The sequence below is a fragment of the Kwoniella newhampshirensis genome, chromosome 2, assembly GCF_039105145.1.
Source record: "Kwoniella newhampshirensis strain CBS 13917 chromosome 2, whole genome shotgun sequence".
NCBI classification, from domain to species: Eukaryota; Fungi; Basidiomycota; class Tremellomycetes; order Tremellales; family Cryptococcaceae; genus Kwoniella; species Kwoniella newhampshirensis.
In genome coordinates, this window is record NC_089956.1 from 878,803 (window position 1) to 895,874 (window position 17,072).

At 51.4% G+C, this 17,072-nt stretch overlaps 5 protein-coding genes across 5 annotated transcripts; 2 read left to right on the forward strand and 3 right to left on the reverse strand.

The window, feature by feature from the left end:
* Positions 1-2,217: 2,217 nt before the first annotated feature.
* IAR55_001037 (uncharacterized protein) lies at positions 2,218-4,912 on the reverse strand (the record flags this gene model as incomplete). Its single annotated transcript, XM_066944167.1, has 3 exons — positions 2,218-3,258; positions 3,307-4,269; positions 4,319-4,912. The coding sequence occupies 3 exons, from the start codon at positions 4,910-4,912 to the stop codon at positions 2,218-2,220; spliced, it is 2,598 nt and encodes an 865-aa protein (XP_066805368.1).
* A 5,115-nt stretch (positions 4,913-10,027) lies between these two features.
* IAR55_001038 (uncharacterized protein) lies at positions 10,028-11,237 on the forward strand (the record flags this gene model as incomplete). The annotated part of the gene is made up of 9 exons (XM_066944168.1): positions 10,028-10,052; positions 10,230-10,261; positions 10,319-10,464; positions 10,532-10,625; positions 10,694-10,718; positions 10,781-10,890; positions 10,949-10,984; positions 11,042-11,111; positions 11,179-11,237. 9 exons carry the CDS (start codon positions 10,028-10,030, stop codon positions 11,235-11,237), a joined length of 597 nt encoding a protein of 198 aa, XP_066805369.1.
* Positions 11,238-11,812: 575 nt separating this feature from the next.
* Positions 11,813-12,669, reverse strand: IAR55_001039 (DNA replication complex GINS protein PSF2; the record flags this gene model as incomplete). Its single annotated transcript, XM_066944169.1, has 4 exons — positions 11,813-11,971; positions 12,040-12,166; positions 12,240-12,454; positions 12,550-12,669. 4 exons carry the CDS (start codon positions 12,667-12,669, stop codon positions 11,813-11,815), a joined length of 621 nt encoding a protein of 206 aa, XP_066805370.1.
* Positions 12,670-13,390: 721 nt separating this feature from the next.
* IAR55_001040 (uncharacterized protein) lies at positions 13,391-15,486 on the forward strand (the record flags this gene model as incomplete). The annotated part of the gene is made up of 9 exons (XM_066944170.1): positions 13,391-13,463; positions 13,558-13,629; positions 13,698-13,958; positions 14,012-14,231; positions 14,290-14,469; positions 14,520-15,107; positions 15,161-15,268; positions 15,323-15,365; positions 15,421-15,486. 9 exons carry the CDS (start codon positions 13,391-13,393, stop codon positions 15,484-15,486), a joined length of 1,611 nt encoding a protein of 536 aa, XP_066805371.1.
* Positions 15,487-15,908: 422 nt separating this feature from the next.
* Positions 15,909-16,969, reverse strand: IAR55_001041 (uncharacterized protein; the record flags this gene model as incomplete). Its single annotated transcript, XM_066944171.1, has 4 exons — positions 15,909-16,066; positions 16,223-16,524; positions 16,658-16,841; positions 16,945-16,969. The coding sequence occupies 4 exons, from the start codon at positions 16,967-16,969 to the stop codon at positions 15,909-15,911; spliced, it is 669 nt and encodes a 222-aa protein (XP_066805372.1).
* Between the last annotated feature and the right edge of the window lie 103 nt (positions 16,970-17,072).

The window sequence follows — 17,072 nt, forward strand, 5'->3', positions numbered from 1 at the left end:
TCGAAGAGAAAGCTCGAGTAGAGGAAGGTGACCTGTAGAGTAGCTATTTTCAGTGTCGGGTATGAAGGGGAGGTGCGTTACGAGTGCAAACCAAGGTAGCTCACAATGGGGTCACCGAAAGCGCAATCTCCGATGGTATCAGTATCGTTTACCAGCACATCAGGAGTAGGATACTGCTCTCTCCCCGCACAGAGGCAGTTCTCAGTCTCAGGCAGGTAGTAAGCGTACGAGGCGGTGTCGGTCGATTGACAATGACTCTGTTCAGGTGATCGACATCTGTTTGTCAGCTTTCCCACAATGGTAGAAGACTACATCGCTGCGTGACTAGAAAGAGAGTTGACACAGCGATGAGGGGAACGCGAGACGGATTTGGAACCAGCAGTGCAAGAGGATCAAGAGTCACTTACGACGCATTCCTCCCTACTGTGACGTCGACTCGTCTTACGTGTGCAGCCTTTCACTTCTGTGATGATGGAACGCAGATAGTCGGCCGACACGCACCCCGCAAATTGAGGGCTCGAAGCGGAGGGAGTGTCCGTCTCCTGTCTAGGCAAGTGAAATCCCTTCCCGACGGTCAACGAGGTGGCAATACTTGCCGTGGCGAGATACGAAAGGAGCAGGAGCGACAGCCGGGGCCACATCTCGTTTGACAATTCGATTTAGTTTTCTGCTCGCGATTGGTACCAAGTGGCGACGGTGACGAGAGTCGAGCTCTTGTGGCTAACGATAAGTTAGAACGTCGATGTAAAGAGTGAGTGGCGAGGACCAGCGGAACAGAGGTGAATCAGGTGGGACTGCGCTATTTAAACATGCTTCTGTCTGCTTCTGCCTGCGGATTGATCGCGACGATCGTATCTTCAACCGATTTCGCATATCTCTCCCCAGAGTCTTGATATGGTCCAGTCACACGACTATACTGAGCTCGACGGGTGACTCGGCACTTCTGTTTACTCAAAGGACCCAGATTAACCCCTGATGAGAGGCACGATGACTTTGCGCCGACACGAGTCACAGTATACATGATAAGGTCGGGCTGCAGTACGGCCCGTCTGGCCTGAATGTCCCTGTTTTGACAATCGTCAACTACTGTAGATTAGATATTTCCGTCAGCGCCGTTGTAGTGCATACGAACTGGGAGGACTAGCTAGGGGAAGGAATCTTGGTGTCACGATGGTCAAAGTGGCTTCTGTCAATGAGCCCTATCACACAGCGGGACAGTACGATGACCAGGATAACGAGGAGGTCAGCGAGGATAACGAGGAACTTAACCCGGAAAACTAAAGGGGCTGACGCAGCTCTAGACAGACTGAGTACCACAGGGATGTTGTAAAACGAAGAGCAAGGTATTAGGCATAATTTTCAATCGAATGATCACTATAGAGAGGCTGTGGCATGAGCAAAGTTGGCTTTGGTGCTGCGACGATGCACTACTACGCTGGCCACGATACCTTTTGTTCGTGACCGCGCGAGGCCAAGCTCTGACATGTGACACGTGCAGAGACACACTGAGCAATCTTGCACACGCATACACTTCCCACACACTGATCATCTTCCAAAAAGAAGCGATGATGCTCCCGACGTTCAAATCCTTCGCAATGTCGCAATAGGTTCGGCGTTCTACGCGAGCCGAACTCTGTCCATCTAGAGTCTCGCTTGCCACCTTGATCATGACGATGTGGGCATGAGTGCTCGAGTGAGTATAGAGGCAATAAACCAACCCTCTCCATGAAGAAACGGGTCAGATCAGCACTTACAATTTTGCTCCCAGCACAGCGTGCATCTCGACGCCACATTAGAAAGTCCTTGGCATATCATACGGCGATGACTGCCAACAGTACTGGGCCAGGATGAATCAAAAGTCCTCGCACACGCCCCATGCAATGCACAATGCATGATAATGAAATGAGCCGCTACTTTACAAAGTGTTGTACAAATCGATGCCGACTTTGGTTGTATCGGTAATTTTGTTTGCCTCACCCTGCCTGCCTCCTTCTTTGCCATCATCAAGATGTTTGTCCATGTGAAGATAAGAATATGTCCTCTGTGAAATGTTATGCTCCGGTCCTTCCGCCTGTACTGCTTTCCAGTCTTCTCAGTTCTGGTCATTATAGTCGTAAAAATTCGTAAATGTTCGTAAGATCCGTGCTGCTTGACTGTTGTCATACGCTGATCCGCTGAGATCCACCCGTCTCCTCGCAAGGGCAGATGAGAACCCGATCATTGGTTCTCTGGCTGCCCAAAATTCGGTTGTAGAGGTTGAGGCACCGCAAAGCCATGCTGCTGGAAGTGGTACGCCGACAGCACGGCTTGCTGGGGTGATTGCTGTCCGGAGCCCTGCTGCGCATTGGAGAATGTCGGGTTGAACCACAACGGAACGGTTGAGAGGTCATTCGATCCGAGTGCCGAGTGGTTCTGACCCCGCACAGGAAGCGGGGTGGGAGGAGTGTACGGGATCGCTTGTGCGTTCCTCACAGATCCCGACCGGGGCCCGTTTGGCGTTTGGAAGTGAGGAGAGTTTCCCATACTGACATCGTTTGGCCTGGACTCTTGGTCCAGATGCTGCGTGATGGTGGGAGGAGGCATAGATCCCACGTTTGACGTCGACCCGCTATCGAGCTGCACCGCCATAGTCAAGGGGCTCTCCAAACCCTGCCCGGAAGATCCGGCATTGGACTGACCCCACGCGACGTTCTCCATATTCTTATGGAGTTGGTGTTGATGCACCGTGGTGTAGCTTCTTGAACCGGTAGGATCCGTTGCGGATCGCCAGTGTCCCTGATAATTCATCACACCGTCATGTACCGGGAAAGACCCGTGCCCCGTGGATGGAGTCTGCAGAGATGACATGACGGGGGAAGCGGTGTCATCGGATGTGGGATCGACATAGCCGATAATTGACGAGTTGGGTACAGCAGATGTGGGTGTCTCGGGCTGCACCCACCGCTGAGGCTGCTGCTGTAGTTGCTGGGCGGCGAGATGCTGGGGGTTGATGTGAAGTCCTCGAGCTAGCATCGAAGTGGAGGAGAGTGATCTCTGTCGTCCATGAGTGTGGATGGGGACAGAAGTCTCCTGGGTTTGTTGGCCAAAAGAAGACAGCTGTGGTAGAGTCGCGGACGCACGCATATCTCGTCGGGCCGCCGTACGAGGGGCGGGAGTGAAGAAAGACGTGCTGACAAAGGTTTGACGAGGAGGTGAACCCGGGTCCAAAGGGGAAAGATTGTTGCTCGTCGGAGCCGAACTAACGGAAGCGGAGCTTGTCTATAATCTGGTCAGCGGAGACAAGGAAGGGTTTGAGCGTTCACTTACATGGCCATCATTCCCCTGGTCGCTGTTCTCCAGGCTAACCTTACTCATTCCCCGCTCCAGAGCCCACTTGTCATAAAGCTGGGCGAAGCCGTCTTTCATACCCTCTATTTCATCCCTGCCCACCCCAAGATGATCCTGCAGCACTTTCTTCTCACTGTCGGTGGCCTTGCCCAATGCCAACACCACAAAAGACGCGAAGAAGTTGGCTTGAGCCGAAGGAAGTGTCTGGTCGTTCAGACGTTGGTACTCTCTGGGCAGAGTCGGAACCGGTGGTGGAGTGGGGGACCGAGACCATTCCCTAAGGTTTTCACCACTCAACATCACACCGTCGGAAGCGGTACGCCGAGGTCGAGGTCTTTCCTCGGTGGGTTGGGTGGTCCAGGACTCGGGTATGTCGCCTTTGCCCATGATAACACCGAGACCATACTGGTGACCGACGGGAGCTCGAAATTCCTCGGGTTCGGGTTCCGACTTCCTTCGTTTTGCTGGACTGGGACCGGTCTTCGTACCGATGGGCAATGCTGCAGCGGAAGGAGGTTTTCGTGATACGGCAGATGTCGGGACACTGGTTGACGCTGCTCGAGCTTTACCTCCCCATGTGTTCCGTGATCCCCTTGCAGTGGGCATGTCCAAGGCCACAGAGATCGATGGCGAATTACTGTCCATCCCCCAGAATCCAGTTTTGACGTTCTTTTGGCCGAATCCAGTACCAGGTGTCGAAACAGCCGGAGAGAACATATTGCCGGGGGACGAAGCACCAGAAACGGAAGTGGAACCAACTGATAGTCCGAATTGGGGACCAGGCGACACCGAGAAATAAGATGCGGAGAGCGGAACAGTGGAATACGAGGACGATGTAGGGGATGGTACCGAGATAGTAAGGGGGTTGGCAGGATTTGGCGAGGGAAGGGGAAGATGAGTCGCTGTGGTCAGAGGTGCGGCAGGTGCGGAGCCCTTGGTGTCCTACGAGGTGGTCAGGCCAAGATCATCTCCAACAGGACAGCGTGCTCACCTCCTTCGCTTTCTTGTCCCTTTCTCTCTTCCTGCGCTGCCTCTCCCTACCCTTTTCCCTCGCTCGGGCTTGTTTCTGCGCTATGATCTCCTTTTTCCTCTCGACATCACTATCCTCTTCCTCATCGGGTATCTCAAGCGACTGGGGCCGGATCCGCGAAGAGCCTCGGGGTGGTGGGAGTGGTTCTACCGTGACTTCCAAAGTGTTCTCCGCCGGCGGAGGGAGGATTGCAGTTGACCGAGTGGGACTGTTGATGTGCATGCTCCCGCTGGAAGTGCTTGCAGCTCCTGCACTTCGCCTCCTGTGCCTCTTGGTCTTTGTAGGAGTTGGGTGGGTGACCTGGACGCTCGGCAGATACCGTATCGTCGCAGGCGAAGAGGGACGAGGGAGAGATGAGGTACGCGAAGGCGGAACAGGAGGATGTGAGAGGTGTTGATGCCGATTGAGATGATTGGAGTGGGCGTGTTGTTGACGCGGTGCGTACATCGTCGGTGTCTGGCTCATCGAATCGTACGGGCCCATGGTTGGGGTCAAGTCAGAGGGATTTGACGAAGGGAACGAAGCAGCATTGTGAAAATAATCTTGCAGCTCCATGACTAGATGCTGATGTGGATCAGCATCACTCTCACGTCGTTACAAGGAGAGAGTAAAGATGAAGGGAGGTGAAGCATCTGACAAGAGGTTGCAAAAAGGGTTCAAGATGACGGCAATCGGGTCACTCACCGACAAGCGAGGTGATAGCCCGCTACAACGAAACGAGGTGGAGAGAAAACGTTCCTTGCATGTCAGTATTGAAAACAGAATCTTAAAGCTAAGTGAGACCGACACGAGCCGGGACACATGAGACAGCACACTCACCTCGCTCTCGCACACCTTCTGGTATCGAATGGTGGCTTGGACCAGAGTTTGTCGCCTGTGTCTGGCCGGTTTTTGTTTCGTTTGATATGGCGCAAAGGATGATGATGGTGATGATAATGACGATAACGATGATCTACTATAAGATCACTACTCCCGCGCCTGACGCGACAATTTCGGGGGTTCTTGGCGTCGTTCACCCTCTTTTTCTGTGCTTCCTGCTTGTCCTCGAGAGTGGATGCAGAGGGCTGTCCGGCTATCGTGTACGTGATTATATTGTCGGACAGGTCTATCAACTATATATGGTAACTTATACGAAGATTCACGACCTTTTCCTTTTGATTGGTGATTGGAAGCGATCGTGCCGGGTGAAGCGATAAAAAAGGATTGGTCCAAATGATCTTTATTTTGGAACGGGTTAGTTGGTGTACGGGCAGCAAAGTACGGACAGTCCACCACAGTCTAGCAAATGTCATTGCCAGGGTTTCGATCAAGGGTGCTACTCTAACGAGCACTGTGACTCCCTTCCAGTCCTCCACATCCTCCTTGAATTACTAGCGTCGTAGATGCTTCACGTAGTACGCACTCCAGGCATGTTCGTGCACCGAACACCTCGATTGGCAAGTGTCCCGGCCTACATCGCTGTCTCTGCTCTTCGTATCTCTTTGCTTCACGGAAGCAAAACACACACTCGTTCACAAAGCTCAAAGAATGAGTCTCGAGTACGAACAGGAACGCCTTGTATGTATCGGAACCTCTTCTCCGTCTGCGAACGCAGTACTAGTGGTAGTGTTCCTTTCCAACTGTCAAACATAACGACCTTCATTCACTCTCAACAGACCTCAGATCAAGATCCTGTGGTTGGATTTTCCGGCGGTTCCCACTAATCAGGTTGTTCCTCGCAATCAGTGAGACAGACATTCAGCCACATATCCTTCGCAATGCTTGCGTCATCAAGTCTCTCCGTGTACATACAGCATGTGCATACAATACAATCGAAGCGACAGCAGCAGCAGCGGCCTTCAATTCTATTCTGTATCTCCATTATTTTCGAGTCCGGAGTACTATGCCACACGCAATAGAGATATCTCGTTCAATTCAGGGAGACTACTATGATCCCTTTGTTATAAGTTCCCATCTCTCCCGTCCTTGACCCCGGCATGCTGATCTATCTCGCACTGTATTTGAGGGTCAGGTACCCCCCTGCCAAAGTGGGTGGGAGGACCCTTATCACACACGTAAGAACTCTCCCTCGACGATATTCACAACTCGCGACGGACGTGAGGTCTCCGGTCAGATCAGACCAGACGAGGCCCTCAGATCTCATCTTAGCGGTGCCATAATTGGACCGACATGCCGACGACCTCGTATCACCTTGGAGCACTACCAACAAATGATGTTGCAATGGGCCATGTCTGGCCACACCGACAGCACAGGACATGCGAGGGATCTAGCTTAGCCGCAAGGAAGGGCTCGAAGGCGGAGACGGGTAGCGCGGAAGGAACTTTGGCAAATGGGGGAGACCGCTTTTGACGGATAGGGCATACAAGCTATTAAGACAGTTCACACCAACATGTGGCATCGTCCGAAACTTTCGTTGCCAGCCCTTGATAGAGTCCGCTACCTTCCGTCCATGTTCACATCGTTTGAACATCGCTCCATCCTGTAGATGACAGATGCACCTCAAATCGACAAATCTGCTTTCAATTGTGAGGGGACCCACCTTTCCACGTAAGTCATGTGGGTGACTTGTCCTGAGGGACACGGGGACAAAGATTCGAATTTTCCGAACGCCCACTCGGACACACTTCCGATAGACCGCAAAGAGAGGGGACCAAAAAATCACCGGGTTTCTCACGCCATCGCAGCGATCCATCTCGATTGACCCTTTTCGATGTGGACGAGTCTCCGAGTGCAGCGGACCGTTATTACGCTCATGCATGCAGTATGCAGTAAGAATACAGTGGTGAAATGATCGATGATGACATGATTGAAATATCACAAGCGCACGGGATTAATGGCGGCGCCGGTAAAGTGGTTAAAGTCTTCATCGACCCGCGACGGGTATGTGTAATTCAGTTTCGTGGGAACGCGACCGGAACGCCGGATCAGAAGAAAGTCGTCGTCGTCGTGGGCACGGCGATGCACGTACAGTAGACTGGTAAGTTTGACCGAAGCCGCTCGAAAGCGAGTGCGTACTGACCGTCGTACGGTAGGTGAAAACGGAAAGCAACTAGGAACGGGTTCACCGAACCAATCATCTCCGAGACGTTCGCATGCCTTATCACTTTCTCACTGCTAAGTAGTCCAGCATACAGTACAGCGTTGTTCTCGGGAACACCTGTCATGTCCTGCATCACGTGTATCTCAGATGACGAGAAGGTTTTGGATCACTCCTAGAGTGAAGTCATCGACATAGGGGGAAAATTTTACTAAACGGCCACGGGAGGTTGAGTCACCGAGGGAAATCGCGGTATGTGTCCCGAAATCTTCGACGTCAACGCCAGTCACCTATGACCGATGAGATGCAATCCGTTGACCTCCGTCTTTCCCACTCGGTCTTCTGGAACGTGCACCATTGAAGGTCGAGCGATCAAATGCCGAAACGACACTCGCTCCCCCGCTCATACCACCACCCAAGGCTGATTCATCACCTCTATTCGGTACCGTTGGAAGCTGTCAAAAATCCGAGGGAGCAGCGTACATGACCCAGTTCACATCAAGATGCATCGTGGTGTGATCTCTCATTGTGCAGTCCATTTTTCTTCTTTCGAGATGCACCGATCCCGCGTGCGTCGTGTTTAAGCTGGTCTGGCCGGTAAAGAATCGCAGGTGTGAGATCTGCTTGGATAGAACAAAATTGCACTGCTGGTAGCAAAGTGCTGATATCAGCTGACATCCTGCGTAATCTGACAGACATCGGTATCCGGTATCTCCTGCGCAGGAACACCGATACCGTAAGCAGCACCTCAAAATCTTCTGGTTCTCATGAGCAAGTTAGACCGATCGTTAGTGAGGAGCATAGACATGTGATTGATGAGCATCGGCAAGGGTGTCAACTGCGGTTCTAATTTGGACAGGCACTAGATATGGCTTACAGGATCTGTGGCATCCGCTTACGAAGCGATACAACAAGTGTCTGGCCTGGGACGTCATACTCACGCCAAGGAGTCACTAGCCCTTCACTTCTTTCGATCCAATGCATGTCACACCCCATTATTACACAAAATATATGAAATGAAGATTGCTTAACTTTCGGTACGGGCTGTCTTTTCGGTTGATATGTGACTGCCTATCAGGTCACTGCAGGAGGGGGTTCACCCCCCCCCCACCCCACCCGAGTAACACACACTGACTACGTAGTTTAAAATCAGGAATGAGTCGATAGAGTGACAAAGTGGACCGAAAGCTCACTGGGAAAGCAAATAGGCGGGCACACCCACTGATATCATCAAGCTATGATACTGAAAATCATTGACGCATCGTACCCCTACCATCATCGTTTCCTGACGTTGGTCCAACATTCCTGGGACTCGAAAACATTTGCGTCGTCCGCAAGAGCATCTGTCAGGATGGTAGCTGCGCCTATTGTTGTCATTAGGGTCAGGCGTTATGTAAGAGGGAAAGTACGCACAAGATTTAGAGATTTTGCAGTATCTAAAAAATGAAATTGGTGGACCTTGGAAAAGAGCACTTCACACTGCTATTGCCCAATTCTTCACTGGCGGACCACGGCAGCCGGAGAGGTCCTGTACGGAGCTACAACGATATATAAGAACTTTCTGGCGATGGGGACTTTTGTCGCCATGTATCAAACTCGGATCACGGTGTTGGGACCCAATACGAGGATCTGACCACTTAGCCGATCCGACGTATACACCTGTATTCCTGAGTACATGCGACATGGCCCAAATTGGGGCATTTGAGCTCCCTTCGGATCGGGCCATCCGTTGACCGGCGACTGCAAGCACTGTGTTCCAGTCTAGACATTGGACGGTGCTGACGCGTACGCGAACCCGCGGAGGTGTGGCACACAAGTACAGCAGACCATCATCGCTGCCATGCGCTGGAATTTCCATGTTCTTCTGTAGAGCCAACACGCGCTCGTGGTGCGACTTGACTACTTCAGCGAGGAGACAGAGTAAAATTTATCCGTCAACTCTCCTCTCGGACACCCCTTGCTTGATACGACATGCTTAATGCAGTCTGTTGCCACACTGCCACTCTGAGTCACGTGTTTTGCTTTTTTTTCCTGTCCTTCGCGTTTCAGGTGTGTGTCTGTGTCTTGAGTGCAGAGGGCGTCGCGCTCGGACACTTTGCACTGAACGAGAGTCAGGACGAGAACACTGCATACCCTCACTTCAGCATTACAAGTAGCCATACACATTGGGATACATCCATTGCATTGTCCCATCTCGACATCCATCTCCATACTCGTACGGCTATCAGCCCCTTCACGTCGACGCAACCGCTTTCTCCCTCTCTGCAAGTGGACAATCAGCCCGCGTGACCACAAGTGACGTCGAAGACAAGGAAGGAAAGGTTCGGATTGAGAACGTGTTCACGTGTTCATCTGTCGAGCATACATTGTGAGTACACGACCAAGTTGCGCATACTCGCCGTTGCGCTCTCCTTCTCCTCGTCACTGCTCGTTCCCTCACCCTCACGAAGCTCTGCCGTGCTACCGAAACGTGGATCGTGATCCGGCCCAAGTCACAGACGGCCAATCCCCCTACCTGTCAACAAGACCGACCCGTGTATATGTGCTTACACCTCTCGCGTCACTGTAGCCACAAGATTTCGCTGTCCAGCTCCCGCATATTTGGATCTCAAGCGTGAACGAGTGTAGTCGTCATGGCAGCTACAAGGAATATCAAGTGTAAGCCTTTGTCTCGTTGCATGTCATGTGCGGTCGAGGAAAAAAGCTCATCATTGCGACTTCAATCTCGCTTTTTTCGTGCCGTCAAACATCATCATTCGCCACTTCTGATCCACCTCACGGCACTTGTCATTTCGACTGTACACCATCACGCAAACTCGCTTCCATCTCATACAGGCGTCGTGGTTGGCGATGGTGCTGTCGGAAAGGTAAGCGCCCTTGTCATCTGTCCCGTCCGTCATGGACTCATCATGACACGCCCGTAGACTTGTCTCCTCATCTCATACACCACCAATGCCTTTCCCGGCGAATACGTTCCCACTGTGTTCGACAACTACTCCAGTCAAGTCGTCGTGGATGGAATGACCGTCTCCTTGGGCTTGTGGGATACGGCCGGTCAAGAAGATTACGAGTGAGCACGGCGTTCACACTTTACATCTGCGCGGTGGAATCGACTGACTTTGGCCTGCTGTCCACAGCCGTCTTCGACCTCTGTCATATCCTCAAACCGATGTTTTCCTACTCTGCTTCTCTCTCGTCTCCCTAGCATCATTCGAGAACGTTCGAACCAAGGTGAGAGATAATAAGAGAATGCAAGGAGACATCAGACAGCTAACGTAGCTTTCATCTTTCATGTGCAGTGGTGGCCTGAGATTCAACATCACTGTGAGTGCACTACAAGATCTGGCGTGGTGCGGTAGCTGATTCATGCCTCGATTGCCAAACAGCTCCCGGAACACCCATCATCCTCGTTGGAACAAAGCTCGATCTACGTGACAACCCAGCTCAGATAGCGAGGATGAGAGAGAGAAGACAAGAGCCGATCTCATACGCCCAGGTGAGTGCCAACAGGCAGGCGGGCAAGCAGACATATCGCTGACGGTCACGTGAACTAGGGCTCTGCCACGGCCAAGGAAATCCAAGCCGCCAGGGTGAGTCTGCTGTTTGTTGGACGTATCAAAATCTAGCTGACGGATGTCTCACAACAGTACCTGGAGTGTTCTGCCCTCACGCAATATCAGTTGAAGAACGTATTCGACGAAGCAATTCGAACAGTCCGTGAGTGGGAACAATGCTTCTTACCGTATGTAACTGTCCTGATAGACCTGACCTGCCCTGAACATAGTCAATCCTAACCGACGGGCCGGCAAAGCCAAGAAGGGCAACGGTTGTGTTCTCATGTAACCAGGGTAATTCGAATTCTGTTACATTCATTTCATCCAAACCACCAAAGTCAAGTCCAAATAGAACAGACGGCTAGGAAGGACAAGGACGACTCGCTTCCAGCATCAACAGCCATTATTGTGTTGAGTCTCACATCATGTTTTACTCTTTTTTCTCTTATGTTATCCTCTGTACCACCAATCTTTCCACTTCCTACATTCTGTTCTTCCTTACACATCTTTTACCTGTGCTATATGACGATTGACGACTATGTTTCAATGCATACACATACTTGCGTTATAGCCCCATTCGATGAAGAGTAACGCAGCCGCGACGGCTCATGCACTGGACTGGTTTGAGAGTGACGGCAATAGTCGCGGTGCAAACACGAATTGAGCTGAGAGGGCGATATTCGTATCATACAATGCAAATGCGATGCTGATCAATACAACTGCAGACCAAGCACATCAGTAATCCACAGGACATTTGAAGCGAATGGCTCGTTATGATCACTGACCATACAATTGGCCTACCTTGCCATGTCCGAATGGCTTCATGCTGAATTCTGTATTTTCACCGTCCGAAGCGATCCCAATCTAATCCTCTTCGCCATACCCATTCCCAACCCCCAAACCCTGACCTGCATCATCCTGCTCGTCTTCTTCTTGTCGAGGTTCTAGACTCTGCATCATCGTCATGGCTTTGACCAAGAACGGTTTCAGCTCGCTCAATTCCAACGGTGTGAGATTCGTGACCTGCCAAAGTCGGATGGAAGTCGTCAACACTCTGTCCTTCTGACTGGGACTGCGTGGGGACTACGTACTTGTAAATAACTGCCTCGCATGACACCTTCGCTCTGAAGACCTATTCTGATCTTCGCTTGTCTCACTTCTCTCAGATCTTTGAGCAACGAACGTAATATTGAAGGTTGTGAGAGATCGTCGGAAGCCCTACAGAAGAAAGAACGGATCAACAGTTGTCCAAGCTTCGGTTGATCAGTGATCTCCCGTGTCTGACACTCACACGTCAAGCAACACCTTACTAGTCTCTATGAATCGTGTTGATAACCTTTCGAACCCTTCCGCATTCTCCTTCTCATCTTTCAAGATCCCGGTCAATCTCTCCACCGATAGCCATTCAGGAGGTACGATCCTGCATTTCCGTTTGCGTTTGAGCGAAAGAGCCAGCCAGAGAGGTACTCGAGATGCAGAAGGCGGTTGGAATGGTCCATATATACCCTGTACAAGGCCAAGGCGTCATCAGAAGGCCGATCAATACGGATGACAGAGAAGGAATGGAGGAAACAGATATGAATGGAGGAGAGACCACTCACGCCAAGTAACCGGACTCTGGTCATGGAGAATAGAGGAACTATATCGATTGTTTCCTCCTCTGCCAAGAACGTGAGCTCGTCAGGTGTCAGTCCCGGCTGTAGTGTCTTCGGTAGAGCCATTGCTGTTGTCTCGTGTGCAGTATGAGACACTTTTAACTGGTCCTCGAGCAAGCGATAAGAGTGCAGGCTTCTGATGTCCACAAATTACAACGCGTCTCTCTTCCATAAGGGGCGTGTCCCAGGTGGAGGTTGTGTGATCACCAGAGGAGCGTCCGATGTCATATAGGCGCGCTACCACGCGAAAACGGAATGGCTAGATCTGTTCCCTTTCCACGTGTCCCACACAGTATATTTGATCCCGTTTTCGGTTTTCAGACCCACACCTCGCGTGGAGAACGAACGCACTGGTCACTCACTCTCCTTCGTTTCCCCCTCGATTGTACTCTGTCTCACTCGACCTTCTACCACTCACTCCTATCGCTGCACGATCGCTTTCAACTTGCATGGTCCTCACATCACATCTTGACGACCCATCCTACTCAACGCATTGACAGTGCACGGTGGGAAGCGAGGCACACTCTCTCAGACTGCAAAGTTGACAGCTGGTCGATTTCGGGACGCGCCGCGCTTGTACATCCATCCAATCTCACTCAGACATCATCGATCTGTACCAAGATCCTGCTTCTTTCCACCACACACCACGAAGAGAGAGAGAGAGAGACAGATCAGACTATCCTTGACATCGCAGAACTTCCTCCTTCCTGCCGGACACTGTATCCATTACGATCGTCGTTCTACTCTGGATCATCGAGAACCTCTTCACACCCTCGAGTCACGAAGAATGTTACGGGAAGTCAAGGTCGGCCTTGACGACCTGTCAAGAAATGGGTCAGGGAAACCACGGACCTTCTATGGTGGGTATCAGTTTCTCTCGAGGACGACATCAGGTCCTCTCCTGCTCGGCGATCGGTTGCTGTTTCTTTTGATCGCTAACGGACATACCCCTAGGCATATCACAACGGATATGGATGATTGTCGGCGTTGTTGTTGGATTGTTTACCTTTTCTCGTCTCTTACTACGTGAGTTTATTGATTCCAGTATCATGTAAATCCTTGCGCTGACAGGTTATATCCAATCGGAAACACAGCTACGACCGACACGACCAACCTGTACTCCACATCCGGGAACCTTCTCACTCCCCAAGATTACCTCAACGCTTCTGCATCCGATCCTGCCCCGTTCGAATTCTGTCCCGCCTTTGGACCTGGCGACAAGGTGGCCGAGCGAAGAGGCCAATGGGGATTGCTGAAGAGCAGAATGCACATGGGTAGCGGTGCGAGAATTCAGAGGGTGGTGCAGAAAGCTATGGCAGGTCTGCCGGTCACCATCAGTGTTCTTGGAGGATCAGGTGAGCTGGGAGGTCATTCGAGCTACAGGTCAAGCTAACACATTCACCTTCAGTCTCGGCGTGTCACGGAGCAGGAGATGATCCAGTCTCTCCGCGATGTTACCCAGCCAAATTCTTCGATTGGTGGAACTCTGTTTTCCCCCACCCAGCCTCTGAGCTCACAAATGGTGCTGCTCGACGTACCGACTCAGCATACTTTGCATACTGCTCCACACATCATCTTCCAGACCAAACGGATTTAGTGATCCTGGAGTTTGACGCATCCGACCCCAAGTAAGTCCCTCGTGTTTCGTATGCCGTTCCGTCAAGAGCCGACCTAAAACGTTATCAGCGACGCTCAATGGCTTGATCTTTTCGAACTATTGGTCCGATCCATTCTTGTGCGACCTGATCAACCCGCTGTGATCATTCTTGGTCATTTCTCTCCCCAAATACAAGCACAAAATGGATTCGCTGGACCCGAATTGCTGCACACAGTTGTAGCTCAATTCTACGACGTTCCTCACATCAGGTTAGTGCTTACAAATGGCAAAGACACTTCAATGCTGACGTTATCCGCAGTGTCAAGGGTCTTCTATATAATGACTACCTCGCTGACCCTGAGGAGTCGCGAAAAGCCTTCTTCACCGACCCGGTCTTGGCCAACGGTGCCGGTCACGAGTTGATCGCGGATATCATCATCTCGTATATGCAATCTCAGATTTGCGCCGGTTGGGCAGCTACCATGGGTCACGCCTTCGATGTCCCATACATGGGTGCACCTGCTGTCGATATGGAGAGCGCAGGCACTGGTCTCCTTGGCGGTGGTCAGCTGAAAGCGGACGCATCCTCCTCAAAGGAAGACCTGGAGGCGGAGGGAGGTGGTCTTGCTGCTAAGATGCGAGCGATTAGGGTTCCTCAAGCAATGTTGTCCGATCGACCTAGTGACATTTTGCGATTCAGAGAGGTTCACCCTTTCTGCGTGTCAGCAAACGACCTCATCAACCCACTTCCTCCCAGCCACTTCTTCGGCTCTGGATGGCATGCCTATCACCCTTCGAAGGGTGCGTCGCAGGACGAGAAACATTACTGGTACGCCGAGGTTGCAGGCAGCAAGTTCAGGGTGCCGGTCACATTAAGTGCGGGAGAGGTGGCGATCTACTATCTTCAGTGAGTGTCATGCTAGCTCGATATAACAGTCCGACTGACCTGGTCACAAAAAGGAACCCTGAGGACAGACCGTTGGGAAGAGCTGCATGCTGGGTCGACGACAACTATGGGGGCGCAGTAGAATTGAGTGGTATCGCCGATGTGCACGACACGACCCCTACGTGAGTCAAGATTATGAGTATCTTGGGCCTTTAAGCTGACAAGTCCACCTGAAGACTGACACTGATTGATGAAAATGTTGCTGCTGGACCGCACTACGTGGGTCGACGAAGTTGTTTTTTTGGAATTGAAGCTTAAACTGACTGTGACTCAGGTTGAATGTAATTTGCTGGGACCAGACGGTGAGACAACGCCGCCTTTCAAGATGCTTGGCGTGTAAGTGACCGAGAAGCAAGACTCTGGGTCTAACTGATGTGCGCACTCATTCAGTTTCGGCACATAAGCCCTGTAACCGACTTCGTCAGTAGCACGGTCCCGCAAGTACATTCAACGTTTCTACACCCATATCATCGAACCAAATACGAGTCTGTACAGTCACGGGTGGGACAGGAGTTCAGAGGCAGGAGAGAAGAGGTGCAGAGGTCTGCATCATTCGGGTGTTACAGTTAGCATACTCTTTCCATCGCAAAATTCCATTGTTATTTTGGTGCTTGGTCTCGCAGGTTTATGAATGGACAAAAATAGATTAGAGACGGACGTTCTGCATCGCACATCCTCACAATGCCACCAGAGAGTCTTGGTCATGAACAACTACGCTTCCTTTCGTCCTGCTTGCTATGTGATTTGGCGGTCGCGTTAGGTTTACGCACCGACTTCTATAGGAGGGTTGGGAGCTTCGACAGCTGTCTCTTCCGGCGATGCTTCGACCTTGGCGATGGGGTCTTGTTCGGAGAGATCGATCTTGTGAATGCCGTTCTTGTCGATCAAAATGCAGTTGAATTTGAGAGCAACCGTGAGACCTGTGTGAGAGATGTATACTTAGTGAGATGACCTTCTCATTGACAGAATCTCAGAGCCAAAGGGAGATCGACGTCACATGCATCGGGATGATGAAGGTAAAGAGGGGCGGTGGGACGAGGGAAGACGGTCTACGGCACCGAATCGAGAACACTCACGTTTCTCAACTTCGTCCACACATTTCTTCAACACCTCAATACCTTCCCTCTTGTCCATACCCTCATACCACCACTTATCCATCGTACTCAAACTGACATACACACCCATCCCGTGGGCCGCATAAGGAACTATCGCTTTCGTGCCGAGATAATCGATCCAGTACAGATGGGGCAGGTCGGTCGTGGTGTCGTAGCCGCCGAGCAGGAGATTGACGGCGTAGGGCTTTCTGGATCGAATGGATTCGGCCAGTGTGCGTCGGATCCACGCTGAAGCGCTTGGTGGGAGTAAAGGGAAGTGATTTCTGCGAGCATGATATACACCAGGATAGATTGAAAGCAAAGACTTTGTCAGCCACAGTGCATCTGTTCGCAGAATCAGAACGAGACAGAACGTGAATTGAGGGAAAGGGGAAGAACAAGGAGAAGATATCCCACCGGATATGATACAATCTCAAGTTCCTCTCGATATATTCTGCGAAGTTGTTCGTGTCTCCTGGCTCTCCCCCGTAAGCCATGGCGAGATGAGGACCGAGCGTCTTGATCTTGTTCTCATCAGATTTCATACGGACGATCGAACGTCCTGCCGAAGTATCGGCGGCGATCAGGACGTAGTCCTTGCCTGTGGACCAGATTTCGAGTACGTCAGTATATCATTGATGTGGCTCAGGCCAGTGTGATTCCAAACTTGTCCACAGTTGAGGGAACAGAAGAGGAGAACTGACCGGTGATACCGAATGAGCATTCCATGATGAAAGGGGTCTAGTTGAAGGAATTGAGAGTCGAGGTGGGACTCCGTGAGTAGCGCGCTGTGTCGCTCGCGAAGGGCAGAAAGGTCGGTAGATTTCGTGTG